Source organism: Gigantopelta aegis, chromosome 10, assembly GCF_016097555.1.
Source record: "Gigantopelta aegis isolate Gae_Host chromosome 10, Gae_host_genome, whole genome shotgun sequence".
Taxonomy (NCBI): domain Eukaryota; kingdom Metazoa; phylum Mollusca; class Gastropoda; order Neomphalida; family Peltospiridae; genus Gigantopelta; species Gigantopelta aegis.
Genome location: NC_054708.1, coordinates 86,759,768 through 86,774,506, shown reverse-complemented (window position 1 = coordinate 86,774,506; position 14,739 = coordinate 86,759,768). Strand labels below are relative to the sequence as shown.

Sequence of the window (14,739 nt, the reverse complement as noted above, 5' to 3'; positions counted from 1 at the left end):
AAAGACAACTTTACGAAGCCTGTTTTTCTTAAACGCAAGTGTTTAAAGATTGTAAATGTATGTAGTTATATGAATCTAAGTCACAAACAGGCTTTGTAAATTCAGCCCTCAGTGTTTAACAGATTGTAAATGTATGTAGTTATATGAATCTAAGTCACAAACAGGCTTTGTAAATTCAGCCCTCAGTGTTTAACAGATTGTAAATGCATGTAGTTATATGAATCTAAGTCACAAACAGGCTTCGTAAATTCAGCCCTCAGTGTTTAACAGATTGTAAATGTATGTAGTTATATGAATCTAAGTCACAAACAGGCTTTGTAAATTCAGCCCTCAGTGTTTAACAGATTGTAGATGTATGTAGTTATATGCATCTAAGTCACAAACAGGCTTTGTAAATTCAGCCCTCAGTGTTTAACAGATACACAATTATACAGTGGACACTCTCACCAACAAAGCCACAGAACAGTCAGTGGTTATATAAGTGGGGTGGGTGTAGGACATAATATTAGGAGCATGTGTACGTAATATACACTTATCCACAATATTCATGTCATAAACCTGTTTGGTATTGTGGTTTTTCAACCCGGTCTATTGGTCATTTGTGTACAGCCCATCAATACCTGTACACCTGAACGTAACATTTTCATTAGTTGTTCATTTAGTTGTAGTACACAATGTCAAACTACATTTGTATTCATCGTAATGAGGTCAAATTTCTGTGGCCCCTGATCCAAACTTTATTTAAGTTATACTCCCCTATAAAAGCCCTGCATATAAGTAATATTAATAATAATCAACAGAGAGCTAGATTAAAAATTCAAGTAAAAGAAAAGGAAAGGAATATTTGTTTAACAGCACCTCAGTACATTTTTAACTCTGGCTATTTCGTGTCTAACATTTTAACACTGAAAGGAAACCTTCTGCTGCCACATAGCATACTCCTACCAATAAAGCAACAAGGGATCCTTTATATGCACTGTTCCATAGCCAGGACAGTACATACCACACCGGCCTCAGTGGCAGTGGTTAAGCCATCAGGCTGGTAGGTACAGGGTTCGCAGCCCGGTACCAGCTCCAACCCAGAGCCAGTTCTTAAGGGCTCAATGTAAGGCCACACCCTCTTGTCTCTCACTAACCACTAACCAACTAACAACTAACCCAGTTTCCTGGACAGACAGCCCAGATAGCTGAGGTGTGTGCCCAGGACAGTGTGCTTGAACCTTAATTGGATATAAACATGAAAATAAGATAAAATGAAGTACATACCACAGCCTTTGAAGTGTCAGTCATGGTTGGGATCAGAAAAAAAAGAGCATCCATATGACCCATCACATCTCAGAAGTTAAATTATGTTTTGTTTAACAACATCACTGGAGCTTATTGATTTATAACAGCTATTGAATGTACATTTGGTAATTCTCACATACAGTCTTAGAGAGGAAACCCACAACATTTTTGTATTAGTAGCAAGGGATTTTTTATATATACGATCCCAAATTTAGGATAGCACATACATGTACCATGGCCTGTGATATACCAGTTGTGGCGCACTGGCTGGAATGAGAAAAAACACATCAGTTGAATGGATCCACTGAGGTGGTTTGATGGCCTTTGATATACCAGTCGTGGCGCACTGGTTGGAATGAGAAAAAACACATCAGTTGAATGGATCCACCGAGGTGGTTCGATGGCCTTTGATATACCAGTCGTGGTAAACTGGTTGGAATGAGAAAAAACACATCAGTTGAATGGATCAACCGAGATGGTTCGATGGCCTTTGATATACCAGTCATGGTAAACTGGTTGGAATGAGAAAAAACACATCAGTTGAATGGATCCACCGAGGTGGTTCGATGGCCTTTGATATACCAGTCGTCGTGCACTGACTGGAATGAGAAATGGTCCAATGGGCTACTGACAAGGATCGATCCTAAACTGATTGTGCTTTACCAGTGTTCTATATCCTGCCCCATATCGCAAAGAGTGCTCTACCACCGAGCTATATCCGACCCCATGTGAAGTGAACTGGTTTATTTACTTGTCAGCTGCACTTGGCCGCTGGTCGCTGACGATCTGATAGAGTCGAGCCATCACGTCCTCTCTCCAACACAGGTCGGAGTATTTCTCTGTCACAGCGCTCGAGAACGTCTCCCACTTCACTCCACCAAGGGAGGTAACGTACTCCGCTGAAACGTAAAGGTTTATTATTCTAATATCTAAAAATAAATACTAACAGAACTATCACAGTACCAATCTGCCTCTTCAAAGAATTATTCTTTTTGACCGCCCGATCCAATCTAGCGACCAAATTTAATGAGTAGAATTTTCTTTATTAATTAGAGATGTGCATCAAAATTTTAAAGGCCCACTATTTAATTTTTGGATGTAACTTTCAAAATTATCCCCTTAATTTTGTTCTGTCCCGGAGCAAGTCACTGGCTATCCAAAGACAGGCCCCAGGACGGACATGCTCGAAACTCTAGTGGTATATGAGCATGTAAAAATTATTCGCATTCGCACTCAAAGAATTAAATGTGAAATAGATTAAAAGTTTGTTTAAAGTTTGTTTTGTTTAATCACACCACTTGAGCACATTGATTTATTAATCATCGGCTACTGGATGTCAAACATTTGGTAATTCTAACACGTAGTCATCAGAGGAAACCTGCTACATTTTCCCTAATGCAGACAGACAAAAAAGCACATACCACGGCCTTTGACCAGTTGTCGTGCACTGGATGGAACGAGTGAGCAATAGAGGTTTATATACAAGCCATTACATAAAATTTGGTCAGATGAAACAAAATTAACATTTATAAATAACAAATACGAGATTATTATACGAGCTTGTGTGTTGTACTGATTTTACGAAACAAGTGTCAGGTTTTTTGTATTGCCTGTGCGAGAGTGATGGTAATACATGAATCCTAACACAAGTTTTGTAAAATCAGTATGACTCACACGCAAGAGTAATAATTTCTTTATTATCCACATTATTATTGTTGTTTTCTTTATGAATAAAAAGACCCAACTCAAAATGTTTCAGGCACAACTAGAACAAGACGACGAAATGATGTCATATTTCAAATGCACAGTCTGAGCTAGGACTGGAGATGTTATGACGTCACTTCCCAAAATTACGTCATTAGACTTGTTATTACACATGTGCTTCGTATGATTATTATTAACTCGGTTATGTTGAACCATATGGATAATAAATATTATTAATTAAATAATAATGTAAATATTTTTTTTTATGTTGATCAAACATATAGGTGTAAAACTAATTTCACAATTTTTTTAATACTTCCAATTCATAACCTTTTTTGTAATTTCACTTTATAATAAACATATCTTAATTCAATGCATGTATTTTAACAATAAATGCCTAAATCCCATAAAGTTGAACAAGATGTGTGCTGATGTAATGTGTAGTGTGAAACCTCAGATGGGTACCGTAGATGATGAACAATCCCAAATACATGTTCTATGCTGAGTGGGAGTTATAGTGCCAGTCATAGTCATACATATAGGAAGATGACAGCAACTGGAGAGACCAATAATATATATGTTTGTTTTTCCATCAATGTGTGTGTGTGTTGGGTAATGAATTATCTTCAGAATAAGGGGCACCCCTTCCGATACCTATGCCAGAGTACAAAAATTAAAAGTTGATCAAAATAGCCCTTGCAAAATCCAATATTAATATACCTGTTTATGACTGGGGGACAAGAATATCAAACCTTGTGCCTACCTATAGCTAAATCCTCGGTGTTGTATCTCTCCAGGTCACACTCCTCTCGGATGAGCTGCAGCACCCTTCCCAGCAGCCTCTGCTGGTGAATACTCTCTGTGCTCAGCAGTCGGTCCATCAGACTGGCATCCGTGTTCTGTGGACCGAGCACGTGACTCGTGGTCAGACCACTCACCCCGCTGTCTTTAGACGGAGACGGGGAAGATGACGCGGAATTGTGTTTCTCATTCACTCTGACATACTTCCCAGTCGTTGACGTTAGTCTGTCTGGAGACAGATATTTTACACAGTCTCTTTGTGATCCGACTGAGACAGGGTCGTGGTAATTATCATGAATGTTTGGATGTTCATTCTGAGACACACCTCTCCAGATGTTTTCATATGTGGGTGTTTTTCTTGGAAGATCATAATCCTCTGAGTTTTGTCTTTCATTTTCGGTTAGCATTCTACTCAACTGCTGCCGTTGTCCATCGCTGCACGGTGTCGTGGAATGACCACCGCTGTGTACGGATGAATACACCTGACTGTTGTGGCTTTGGTCGCTGTTGCGAGACGTAGTTCTCACAGTGTTTGACTGGTTCACAGCTGTGTTACTCGTACGTCCGTATGTTTCAGACACGGACGATGAATACGAACAGACAGAACCTTCAGCAGCTTTCTGTGTGTTTTGAATACTCCTGTCTGAATCAGAAACACTGTGGCCATCATCACTTCGTCTGTCGAGGAAAGGAAACACATTAGAGTACTGCTCTGAACCACGGCCCTGCACTCTCCCATACGGCATGACATTAACAGGAACTAGATGCATCAAACCAGTTACTGGATCATGGTGAAGTTGCATGGGGTAACTAGGGAGAATGTTATTTCCGTACTGAACTGGAATTGCAAGTCCTTGATTCATCACTGTGTGGTGTCCTGCCACTGCAATATTTACACCAGGAATCACAGGACACTCTTGTGGCTGGGCTACATTTGCCTGATGGTACACTTGTGTAGTAGTTTGTTGTTTATCACCAGTCAGGTTTGCTGGCTGACGAACTGTCTGGTATACACCCTCCATTGGCTTCTGACCAACCACGTTTGTCTGTGGTAGTGTACTGTAACTGTTATGTGGATTTTGACCAATCAAATTTGCATTTTGTGGTATTGTTTGGAAAGTATTGCTACTCTGTGATGAGATAACTTGTGAAGATCCAGCCTCAGTTTGAATTAGATTTTGACTAATCATATTTGCTGTCATCTCTGTCGTATTGTAAGTACTGCTAGCTGAAGACAACACCTGTGATGATGCTACCTGAAGTGGGTTATGACCAACCATACTGGTTGGTTGAGAACCAGGTAGGCTTGTTGTCTGAGAAGTAATGATGCTTGTTACTGGAGGTATCGTACTGTTAATACTGTTTGTTTGTGAGAAGACAGCTTGAGGTGCTACTCTCGGTGAGGAAGACTGACTTGGATCACCTGTTTGTGGTATCCTCTCACCCAGAGGTTCGGTGTGGCCCTGTAAATACTGCGCGATGGCAGATGCCAAGACCTTCATGTTGGGCATCTGTCCATCAGACTGCAGTCTGCTCAGCAACACTTCTAGGGACCTGTCACCCTCTACACTCTGATGTGTAGCCGGAGTTACTTCTCCTTTACCCACATGACTCTTGTCGCCATCACCTGTCTTACATGCTGATTTATGTTTCAGAAGATCCTGTTTCAAATCCTTCAGTTTCTTCATCACGTCTGTCTTTGTATCGGGAGATGTCTCAGCCTTTTGTGTTAGATGCCGCTGGATGACAATGGGTGTGAAGTGAGTGGATGGAGATGAGAAAGCTGTGGGTACTGTGTGTCTGTCGGAGGACGGCTTGCTGGGATCCAGTGCTTTGAGATGTAGGCCCATTGAGCTGATGGCGTGAGGTTTCGTAGGAGTGCCAGGCACGGGTCTGAAGGCCGAAGGAGGAGATCTGATTGGTTGCAAGTCTCCACCAGCTTCACAAATCTCTTCCCACGGAGATTCCACATTCGTGTGCTCGGTGGAAGCTCTCTGGAAAAGGCAGATAATCAATTAACATTAGGTTAATAAAGGTAGGACACAGAAACACTTTTCTATTTTCTCCATGTAAAGTTATCAAAAAAGAGAGTTGAATAACCTATTTTGATTTGCATAACCATTTTCTAATTTTTGAAGAAATAAAATGAAAGAAGCATTGTATTCACTACATTTTACACATGATAAATCAGTTATGCTGAATAACACTGCATATAAACTAGGCACCAGTCAAAGTTGTGCAATTTGTGGAGACCCAAGCTCAGCAAAAGTAAAAGGTAAAATAATATCAGTTACCAGTACAGTCCAACCATAATATATAAAATTGATATTCTGTGGTAAAGAACATATATATCACTGTAGCAAATGCACACATAAGGACAGGAGAAGGACAAATGGACTGTCAGTGCACCACTGTACGTAGATATCACAAGCTCGTAGAGTAACGCATAATGTGCACACTGTACGTAGATATCACAAGCTCGTAGAGTAACGCATAATGTGCACACTGTACGTAGTTATCACAAGCTCGTAGAGTAACGCATAATGTGCACACTGTACGTAGATATCACAAGCTCGTAGAGTAACGCATAATGTGCACACTGTACGTAGATATCACAAGCTCGTAGAGTAACGCATAATGTGCACACTGTACGTAGATATCACAAGCTCATAGAGTAACGCATAATGTGCACACTGTACGTAGATATCACAAGCTCGTAGAGTAACGCATAATGTGCACAGTGAAGTAAAAGCAGCTCACGAGGTTTTCGTATTCTGAGGGGTTGTCTGGCAGATGTTTGGTTTGTTCATAGAGCTGACACAACTCGGACTCATCTTCGTCGTGGTGGTCTTGACAATCATGGTGGTCTGCGGGAGACGCCTGGAATGTTACAATGACAGGTTCTATACCACTTTTAGAACAACTGAAACTCAATGATCCTATATGTACATTGTTTCTTAAGCCTCAGGGTTCATACAGAATTTTGGAAGGCAAAATTCAAGCATCTTTAAGGTACTTTTCATTGCAAAATTATCATTTTCAAAGGCTTTTGTATTTACCATATTCAGTTGGTTGTATTTACCATATTCAGTTGGTTGTATTTACCATATTCAGTTGGTTGTATTTGGCTTCATTTTTTTATAGTATTCGCAATAGCGGATCTAAAAATTTTCATAAAGATAGCACTAAAACTGTTAATACCATGTAGTACCAGATGACATATTTCACATTTACAAGAGTCAATACATTAAGTAAGGTATTTTAATTAGTTATCAGTGGAAATATGCAATTCAAGGACTTTTAAAGACTATTTTCTCAAATTCAAACATTTTAAATTGTGTCTGACGAATTCAAAAGTATTTTATAAGAATCGGTCAAATTGAAGCACTTTTTCAAATGTGTAAAATCCATGTGCCTTTTACTGTTTAGATTACAATACAACTGGATCTACTACAAACACCAGTATTCATGAAAAAATTTCCATCTAAACAAAACCTTGCGAATACTGGTAACAATTATTAGTTATTTGCAAAATATTTAAGATGTGTGTTCTTACCAGTTCAGCAATGGCCGCTTCGTATATAGTTTTACACACATGGCTGGATGCAGTCGCTTTAACTGACAACTCCAGTTCACTGCAGATCTACAGTAAACAAACAAATATTTACAACTATCTGTATACTCTGTAAAGTTCTAGGTTCTTGGCCCAAGTATCCCCCCCATGTATTAATTCATTCATTCATTCATTCAGAATTAACAAATAATATAATTATAGAATTATATTTCATAATATATATTGCCTTTTTATAAAAAAAAATATTATTTTATTTTTTTAAATTAATGTTATGGAATTTATGAGATTTTTTACTCAAGAGTCAAAGGAATATTACAAGAAAATATTTGATTCATAGATTGGTAAATAAACCTTGCTCTTTGTCATGTACCTAACCAAAGAATGTAAAACAAAAACTAGACTGAACGTGTAAAACAAAGACTAGACTGAAAATGTAAAACAAAGACTAGATTGAAAATGTAAAACAAAGACTAGATTGAAAATGTAAAACAAAAACTTGACTGAAAATATAAAACAAAAACTAGACTGATAATGTAAAATGAAGACTTGTCTGAAAATATAAAATAAAGAATGGATTGAAAATGTAAAACAAAGACTTGACTGAACATGTAAAACAAAGACTAGACTGATAATGTAAATCAAAGACTAGACTGAACATGTAAAATAAAGACTTGACTGAACATGTAAAACAAAGACTAGACTGATAATGTAAATCAAAGACTAGACTGAACATGTAAAACAAAGACTTGACTGAACATGTAAAACAAAGACTAGACTGATAATGTAAATCAAAGACTAGACTGAACATGTAAAATAAAGACTAGACTGAACATGTAAAACAAAGACTAGACTGATAATGTAAATCAAAGACTAGACTGAACATGTAAAATAAAGACTAGACTGAACATGTAAAACAAAGACTAGACTGATAATGTAAACCAAAGCCTGCACACTAACGTCAAGAGTCTCCATTAAGGTTGGTCTCTTCTCTGCGTTGGTCTGTAACATGGCCACGAGGAGATTTTCAAACTTCTGACTCACTGGCAGCGACATGGATGTGGAATATTCCTGACCTGCAGCACAGCGCAACGTCATACCCAGACCATACAGACAGGTCTAGAAAACACAAACACACATCTGGATAAAGCTTCAATCACAATGTCATACCCAGTCCATACAGACATGTCTAGAAAACACAAACAGACATATTCATAATGCTTCAATCACAATATGTCATACCCAGTCCATACAGACACGTCTAGAAAACACAAACACACATGTTCATAATGCTTCAATCACAATACGTCATACCCAGTCCATACAGACACGTCTAGAAAACACAAACACACATGTTCATAATGCTTCAATCACAATACGTCATACCCAGTCCATACAGACACGTCTAGAAAACACAAACAGACATATTCATAATGCTTCAATCACAATACGTCATACCCAGTCCATACAGACACGTCTACAAAACACAAACACACATCCGGATAAAGCTTCAATCACAATACGTCATACCCAGTCCATACAGACACGTCTAGAAAACACAAACATACATCTGGATAAAGCTTCAATCACAATGTCATACCCAGTCCATACAGACATGTCTAGAAAACACAAACAGACATATTCATAATGCTTCAATCACAATATGTCATACCCAGTCCATACAGACACGTCTAGAAAACACAAACACACATGTTCATAATGCTTCAATCACAATACGTCATACCCAGTCCATACAGACACGTCTAGAAAACACAAACAGACATATTCATAATGCTTCAATCACAATACGTCATACCCAGTCCATACAGACACGTCTACAAAACACAAACACACATCCGGATAAAGCTTCAATCACAATACGTCATACCCAGTCCATACAGACACGTCTAGAAAACACAAACATACATCTGGATAAAGCTTCAATCACAATATGTCATACCCAGTCCATACAGACACGTCTAGAAAACACAAACACACATGTTCATAATGCTTCAATCACAATACGTCATACCCAGTCCATACAGACATGTCTAGAAAACACAAACACACATGTTCATAATGCTTCAATCACAATATGTCATACCCAGTCCATACAGACATGTCTAGAAAACACAAACACACATGTTCATAATGCTTCAATCACAATGCGTCATACCCAGTCCATACAGACATGTCTAGAAAACACAAACACACATGTTCATAATGCTTCAATCACAATATGTCATACCCAGTCCATACAGACACATCTAGAAAACACAAACCACATATTGTTTTCTCTTTTCATGAACACTTAACCTGACCTCAACCTTATGGCATTTCACCCTGGAACAATGGATCCAAACACCACAACAGGCAATGGAATGGCTTAAAATCTTTCAAATCTGAGTCTTCTAAATCCTGTTCTGGGCCCCATTCCACGAAGCGATCTCAGCACTTAGATCACCTTTAGTGCATATGTGTGATCTTAGTGCTAAGATTGCTTTGTGATGAACCAGATAGACGATTCGTTCTTTCTCCATCGCTCTTATGGTCCGGAATCTTTTCTTTACTCTTGTTTTATTTAAGCCATTACAGTTTTAGTGTTGATTTAGTCAAGTGTTTGGTCGCTCTTATGGTCCGGACATCTTTTCTTTACTCTTGTTTTATCTAAGCCATTACAGTTTTAGTGTGGACTTAGTCAAGTGTTTGGTCGCTCTTATGGTCCGGACATAATTTCTTTACTCTTGTTTTATCTAAGCCATTACAGTTTTAGTGTGGACTTAGTCAAGTGTTTGGTCGCTCTTATGGTCCGGACATAATTTCTTTACTCTTGTTTTATCTAAGCCATTACAGTTTTAGTGTGGACTTAGTCAAGTGTTTGGTCGCTCTTATGGTCCAGACATCATTTCTTTACTCTTGTTTTATCTAAGCCATTACAGTTTTAGTGTGGACTTAGTCAAGTGTTTGGTCGCTCTTATGGTCCGGACATCTTTTCTTTACTCTTGTTTTATCTAAGCCATTACAGTTTTAGTGTGGACTTAGTCAAGTGTTTGGTCGCTCTTATGGTCCGGACATAATTTCTTTACTCTTGTTTTATCTAAGCCATTACAGATTTAGTGTGGACTTAGTCAAGTGTTTGGTCGCTCTTATGGTCCGGACATCTTTTCTTTACTCTTGTTTTATCTAAGCCATTACAGTTTTAGTGTGGACTTAGTCAAGTGTTTGGTCGCTCTTATGGTCCGGACATAATTTCTTTACTCTTGTTTTATCTAAGCCATTACAGATTTAGTGTGGACTTAGTCAAGTGTTTGGTCGCTCTTATGGTCCGGACATCTTTTCTTTACTCTTGTTTTATCTAAGCCATTACAGTTTTAGTGTGGACTTAGTCAAGTGTTTGGTCGCTCTTATGGTCCGGACATAATTTCTTTACTCTTGTTTTATCTAAGCCATTACAGATTTAGTGTTGATTTAGTCAAGTGTTTGGTCGCTCTTATGGTCCGGACATCTTTTCTTTACTCTTGTTTTATTTAAGCCATTACAGATTTAGTGTTGATTTAGTCAAGTGTTTGGTCGCTCTTATGGTCCGGACATAATTTCTTTACTCTTGTTTTATCTAAGCCATTACAGATTTAGTGTTGATTTAGTCAAGTGTTTGGTCGCTCTTATGGTCCGGACATCTTTTCTTTACTCTTGTTTTATTTAAGCCATTACAGTTTTAGTGTGGACTTAGTCAAGTGTTTGGTCGCTTTTATGGTCCGGACATCTTTTCTTTACTCTTGTTTTATCTAAGCCATTACAGATTTAGTGTGGATTTAGTCAAGTGTTTGGGGCGGGATTTAGCTCGTTTGAGGTGTTTGCGTCACAGGATCGATCCATTCAGCTGATTGGGTTTGATGTCGTTCCAACCAGTGCACCCCAACTGGACACAGGCTGTGGTATGTGTTTTCCTGTCTATGGGAATGTGCATATAAAAGATCACTTGCTGCATTAGAAAAAAATGTAGCGGGTTTCCTCTGAATTACCAAATGTTTGACATCCAATAGCCGATGATTAATTAATCAATGTGCTCCAGTGGTGTCATTAAACAAAACAAACAAACAAAAATAGTCAAGTGTTACAAAGTTTCTTTCCCTTGCTCTCAGATTTTTTCTGACAGAGACTGTCACAATAATTTATTAGATTACAACCATTTCTGTCACCATTACAGCCAAAGCATTGCTGAGATGACAGGTGCCTGGTTTTTACTTGGAGCCTGTCTGTTATTACTCATGGCAACTCACCTGTTCCGATAGGATTCCTTTCTGCTGCAATTCAGGAGCCATGAAGACCACTTCTAGAGGTTTGTCCTCCGGTATGGGTTTAAAGGACAGGCTACCATCCTCGCGTACCACTACCGTGTCTGGAGAGATGTAAGCAGCTGCAGAGAAACAAAATAATTAAAAAAATAGCTACAGCTAACTTTAAAGATGCATAGTCCACTAAAAAATCATACAGTAAAAATACATAGAGAATACTACATCAGTGGCCATGTCTATGAGCGAAAGAAAGTTGGATATGTTCTTAAACAACAAGTTGTAGGCTATATGGTATCTAATGGACATAAACGAAGTATTCTACTTGTTACATATCCTCAAAAGTAAGGCTTAAAATAATTTAAATGTCTTTTCCACTAACTTATTTACAACCACTGTGCATGCAGTAAGTAACTAATGGGCTACATAAATCAACCAGTTTCAGGTTATTTTATATATGTCACAAAGCAATCAATTTCAGTGCTTTGTTTCATTGGATGGTATGGCTGTGGTGACTGTGTCATCACCTAGGAGCAGCCAGTCATACTTCTTTAAATCAATAACACACTTATTAATAGACAGATTTAGAGCATGACAAGAATTTTCACTCACGTAAATGTTTTTTCTTTCGTTGTAAAGCTATTACGCCTTCCTTGCACAAGGCCCATAACTCTTGTTCTTGAAGATAGCGATCAAGAATATCTAACAAATCATTGACTGTCATACCCTGTAAAAATAAATACCTTCATATTAATAACAGACATATACTCTGTCAAAAAAGAAACACATAGGTGATAGGGAAAGAAGAAAAGTGTTTGATTTTACAAAATATTGTTTTTGTGTACAATGTTGCTGAATGACCATGTTTGTTAATGTTCCTGGAATGGGACAGCATGCCCAAATGCACCCTAAAACAAATTTAATGCACGTTGTGCGACAATTGCAGGAAATCGGCATGAAATGGTCAGATTTTGGCAAATGCATGTGAAACTCAGGGAAAAGATTGGGGTAGTGAGGGTATTTTAACCTGCAATGCTTGCAATGATGCCTCATTTCCATTTTGACGTAGATGAGTTACAAGATGCCAAGACTAAGCCTGCCGAAGTGAAACATTGCAATAGGCCGCCTCCAATTAGGTGAATCGCAGTCAGCAGTTGCACACCACATGAACATCCATCAGAGCACCATTTCACATCTCTGGGACAGGTACCAGCAGTTTCAATCAGTTGAAGACCGGCCCAGAAGTGGAAGACCTCGCATAACAACTGCAGCACAAGATCACTACATCCGGGTTCTGCACTTGTGTCACTGAACTGCCACAGCAACGAACACTGCTGGACGCATACCTGGTTTGAGAAGAGTGTCTGCACAAACCATTTGGAACTGACTTCGAGAAGTTGGTTTACAGGCTAGGAGACCGTATGTTGTCCTCATCCTGCGATGTCAACATCGACATTACAGAGGTGGAATTTGGGAAACTGGCAGCGAGTATGGTTCAACGACAAATCACGTTTCCTTCTACAGTGACGTGATGGACAATGTGTTTACAGACGCCACAATGAAAATTTTGCCAACAATTGCATAGCCCAAGTTGACAGATTCAGTGGAGGGAGTGTCATGATGTGGGGAAACATCTCATACACCAGCAGAAGTGAACTTGTGTTCGTACAAGGCAACCTGACAGCTGTACGCTACTGGGATGAAATTCTTCGCCGTCACATGCTTCCCATTTTGGATCTACAGAGAGAACTCTTTCAGCAGGACAATGCCAGGCTGCATACGGCACGTGTAACAATGGATTTCATACAGAATGAGAACATTAATGTGCTGCCATGGTCATCAAGATCACCAGACCTCAACCCCATTGAACATCTATGGGATGAACTGGACAGACGTGTATGCTAGTGTGACCCGGAGCATCAGACGCTTCCGCAACTGTCACATGCACTGCAGGAAGAATGGGCTAGGATTCACGTGCCTGGATTCAGAGACTCATTCAGTCTATGCCAAGGAGATTTTGTGCAGTGATTGCTGCTGCTGGTGTCCACACAAGGTACTGATGTCAGCGCTCTCATGCGATGCTGTTTGGTGACGAAAACGCCTCCACTGCCGTCAGTCCATAGCAAGAACATTGTCACATACTCATGTTAAATTTTACTGTGATACGATCATAAGTAACGAAATTATGCCACTTTGTATTAAAGAGATACAGGGTAATTCCATGAATATTTCGCCTATGCGTTTCTTTTTTGACAGAGTATATTATGTTTTGTTTGAGAATGACCATTAGTTGAAAACACCAACAGGGGTCAATTCATTGCACAGTAGACAAAACTACCACTGAGGTACATCCCATGTTTCAACTATGATTAACACGACTACCACTGAAGTACATCCCATGTTTTAACTATGATTAACAGGACTACCACTGAGGTACATCCCATGTTTTAACTATGATTAACACGACTACCACTGAAGTACATCCCATGTTTCAACTATGATTAACACGACTACCACTGAGGTACATCCCATGTTTTAACTATGATTAACATGACTACCACTGAAGTACATCCCATGTTTCAACTATGATTAACACGACTATCACTGAGGTACATCCCATGTTTTAACTATGATTAACATGACTACCACTGAGGTACATCCCATGTTTTAACTATGATTAACAAGACTACCACTGAGGTACATCCCATGTTTTAACTATGATTAACACGACTACCACTGAAGTACATCCCATGTTTTAACTATGATTAACACGACTACCACTGAGGTACATCCCATGTTTTAACTATGATTAACACGACTACCACTGAGGTACATCCCATGTTTTAACTATGATTAACACGACTACCACTGAGGTACATCCCATGTTTTAACTATGATTAACATAACTATCACTGAGGTACATCCCATGTTTTAACTATGATTAACACGACTACCACTGGGGTACATCCCATATTTCAACTATGATTAACATAACTACCACTGAGGTACATCCTATGTTTTAACTATGATTAACAAGACTACCACTGAGGTACATCCCATGTTTTAACTATGCTTAACACGACT

General features: G+C 38.9%; 1 protein-coding gene across 1 annotated transcript in view; it reads right to left on the bottom strand.

The window, feature by feature from the left end:
* Nucleotides 1-14,739, bottom strand: part of LOC121383881 (kinase non-catalytic C-lobe domain-containing protein 1-like) — a 62,071-nt gene that overhangs the window by 27,785 nt on the left and 19,547 nt on the right. Inside the window, exons 6-12 of the mRNA XM_041513977.1 lie at nucleotides 12,268-12,382; nucleotides 11,644-11,780; nucleotides 8,324-8,482; nucleotides 7,349-7,435; nucleotides 6,553-6,672; nucleotides 3,755-5,786; nucleotides 2,039-2,186 (exon numbers count right to left, since the gene is read on the bottom strand). Of these exons, the coding sequence (XP_041369911.1) occupies nucleotides 2,039-2,186; nucleotides 3,755-5,786; nucleotides 6,553-6,672; nucleotides 7,349-7,435; nucleotides 8,324-8,482; nucleotides 11,644-11,780; nucleotides 12,268-12,382 (2,798 nt within the window). The remainder of the gene's footprint in view (nucleotides 1-2,038; nucleotides 2,187-3,754; nucleotides 5,787-6,552; nucleotides 6,673-7,348; nucleotides 7,436-8,323; nucleotides 8,483-11,643; nucleotides 11,781-12,267; nucleotides 12,383-14,739) is intronic.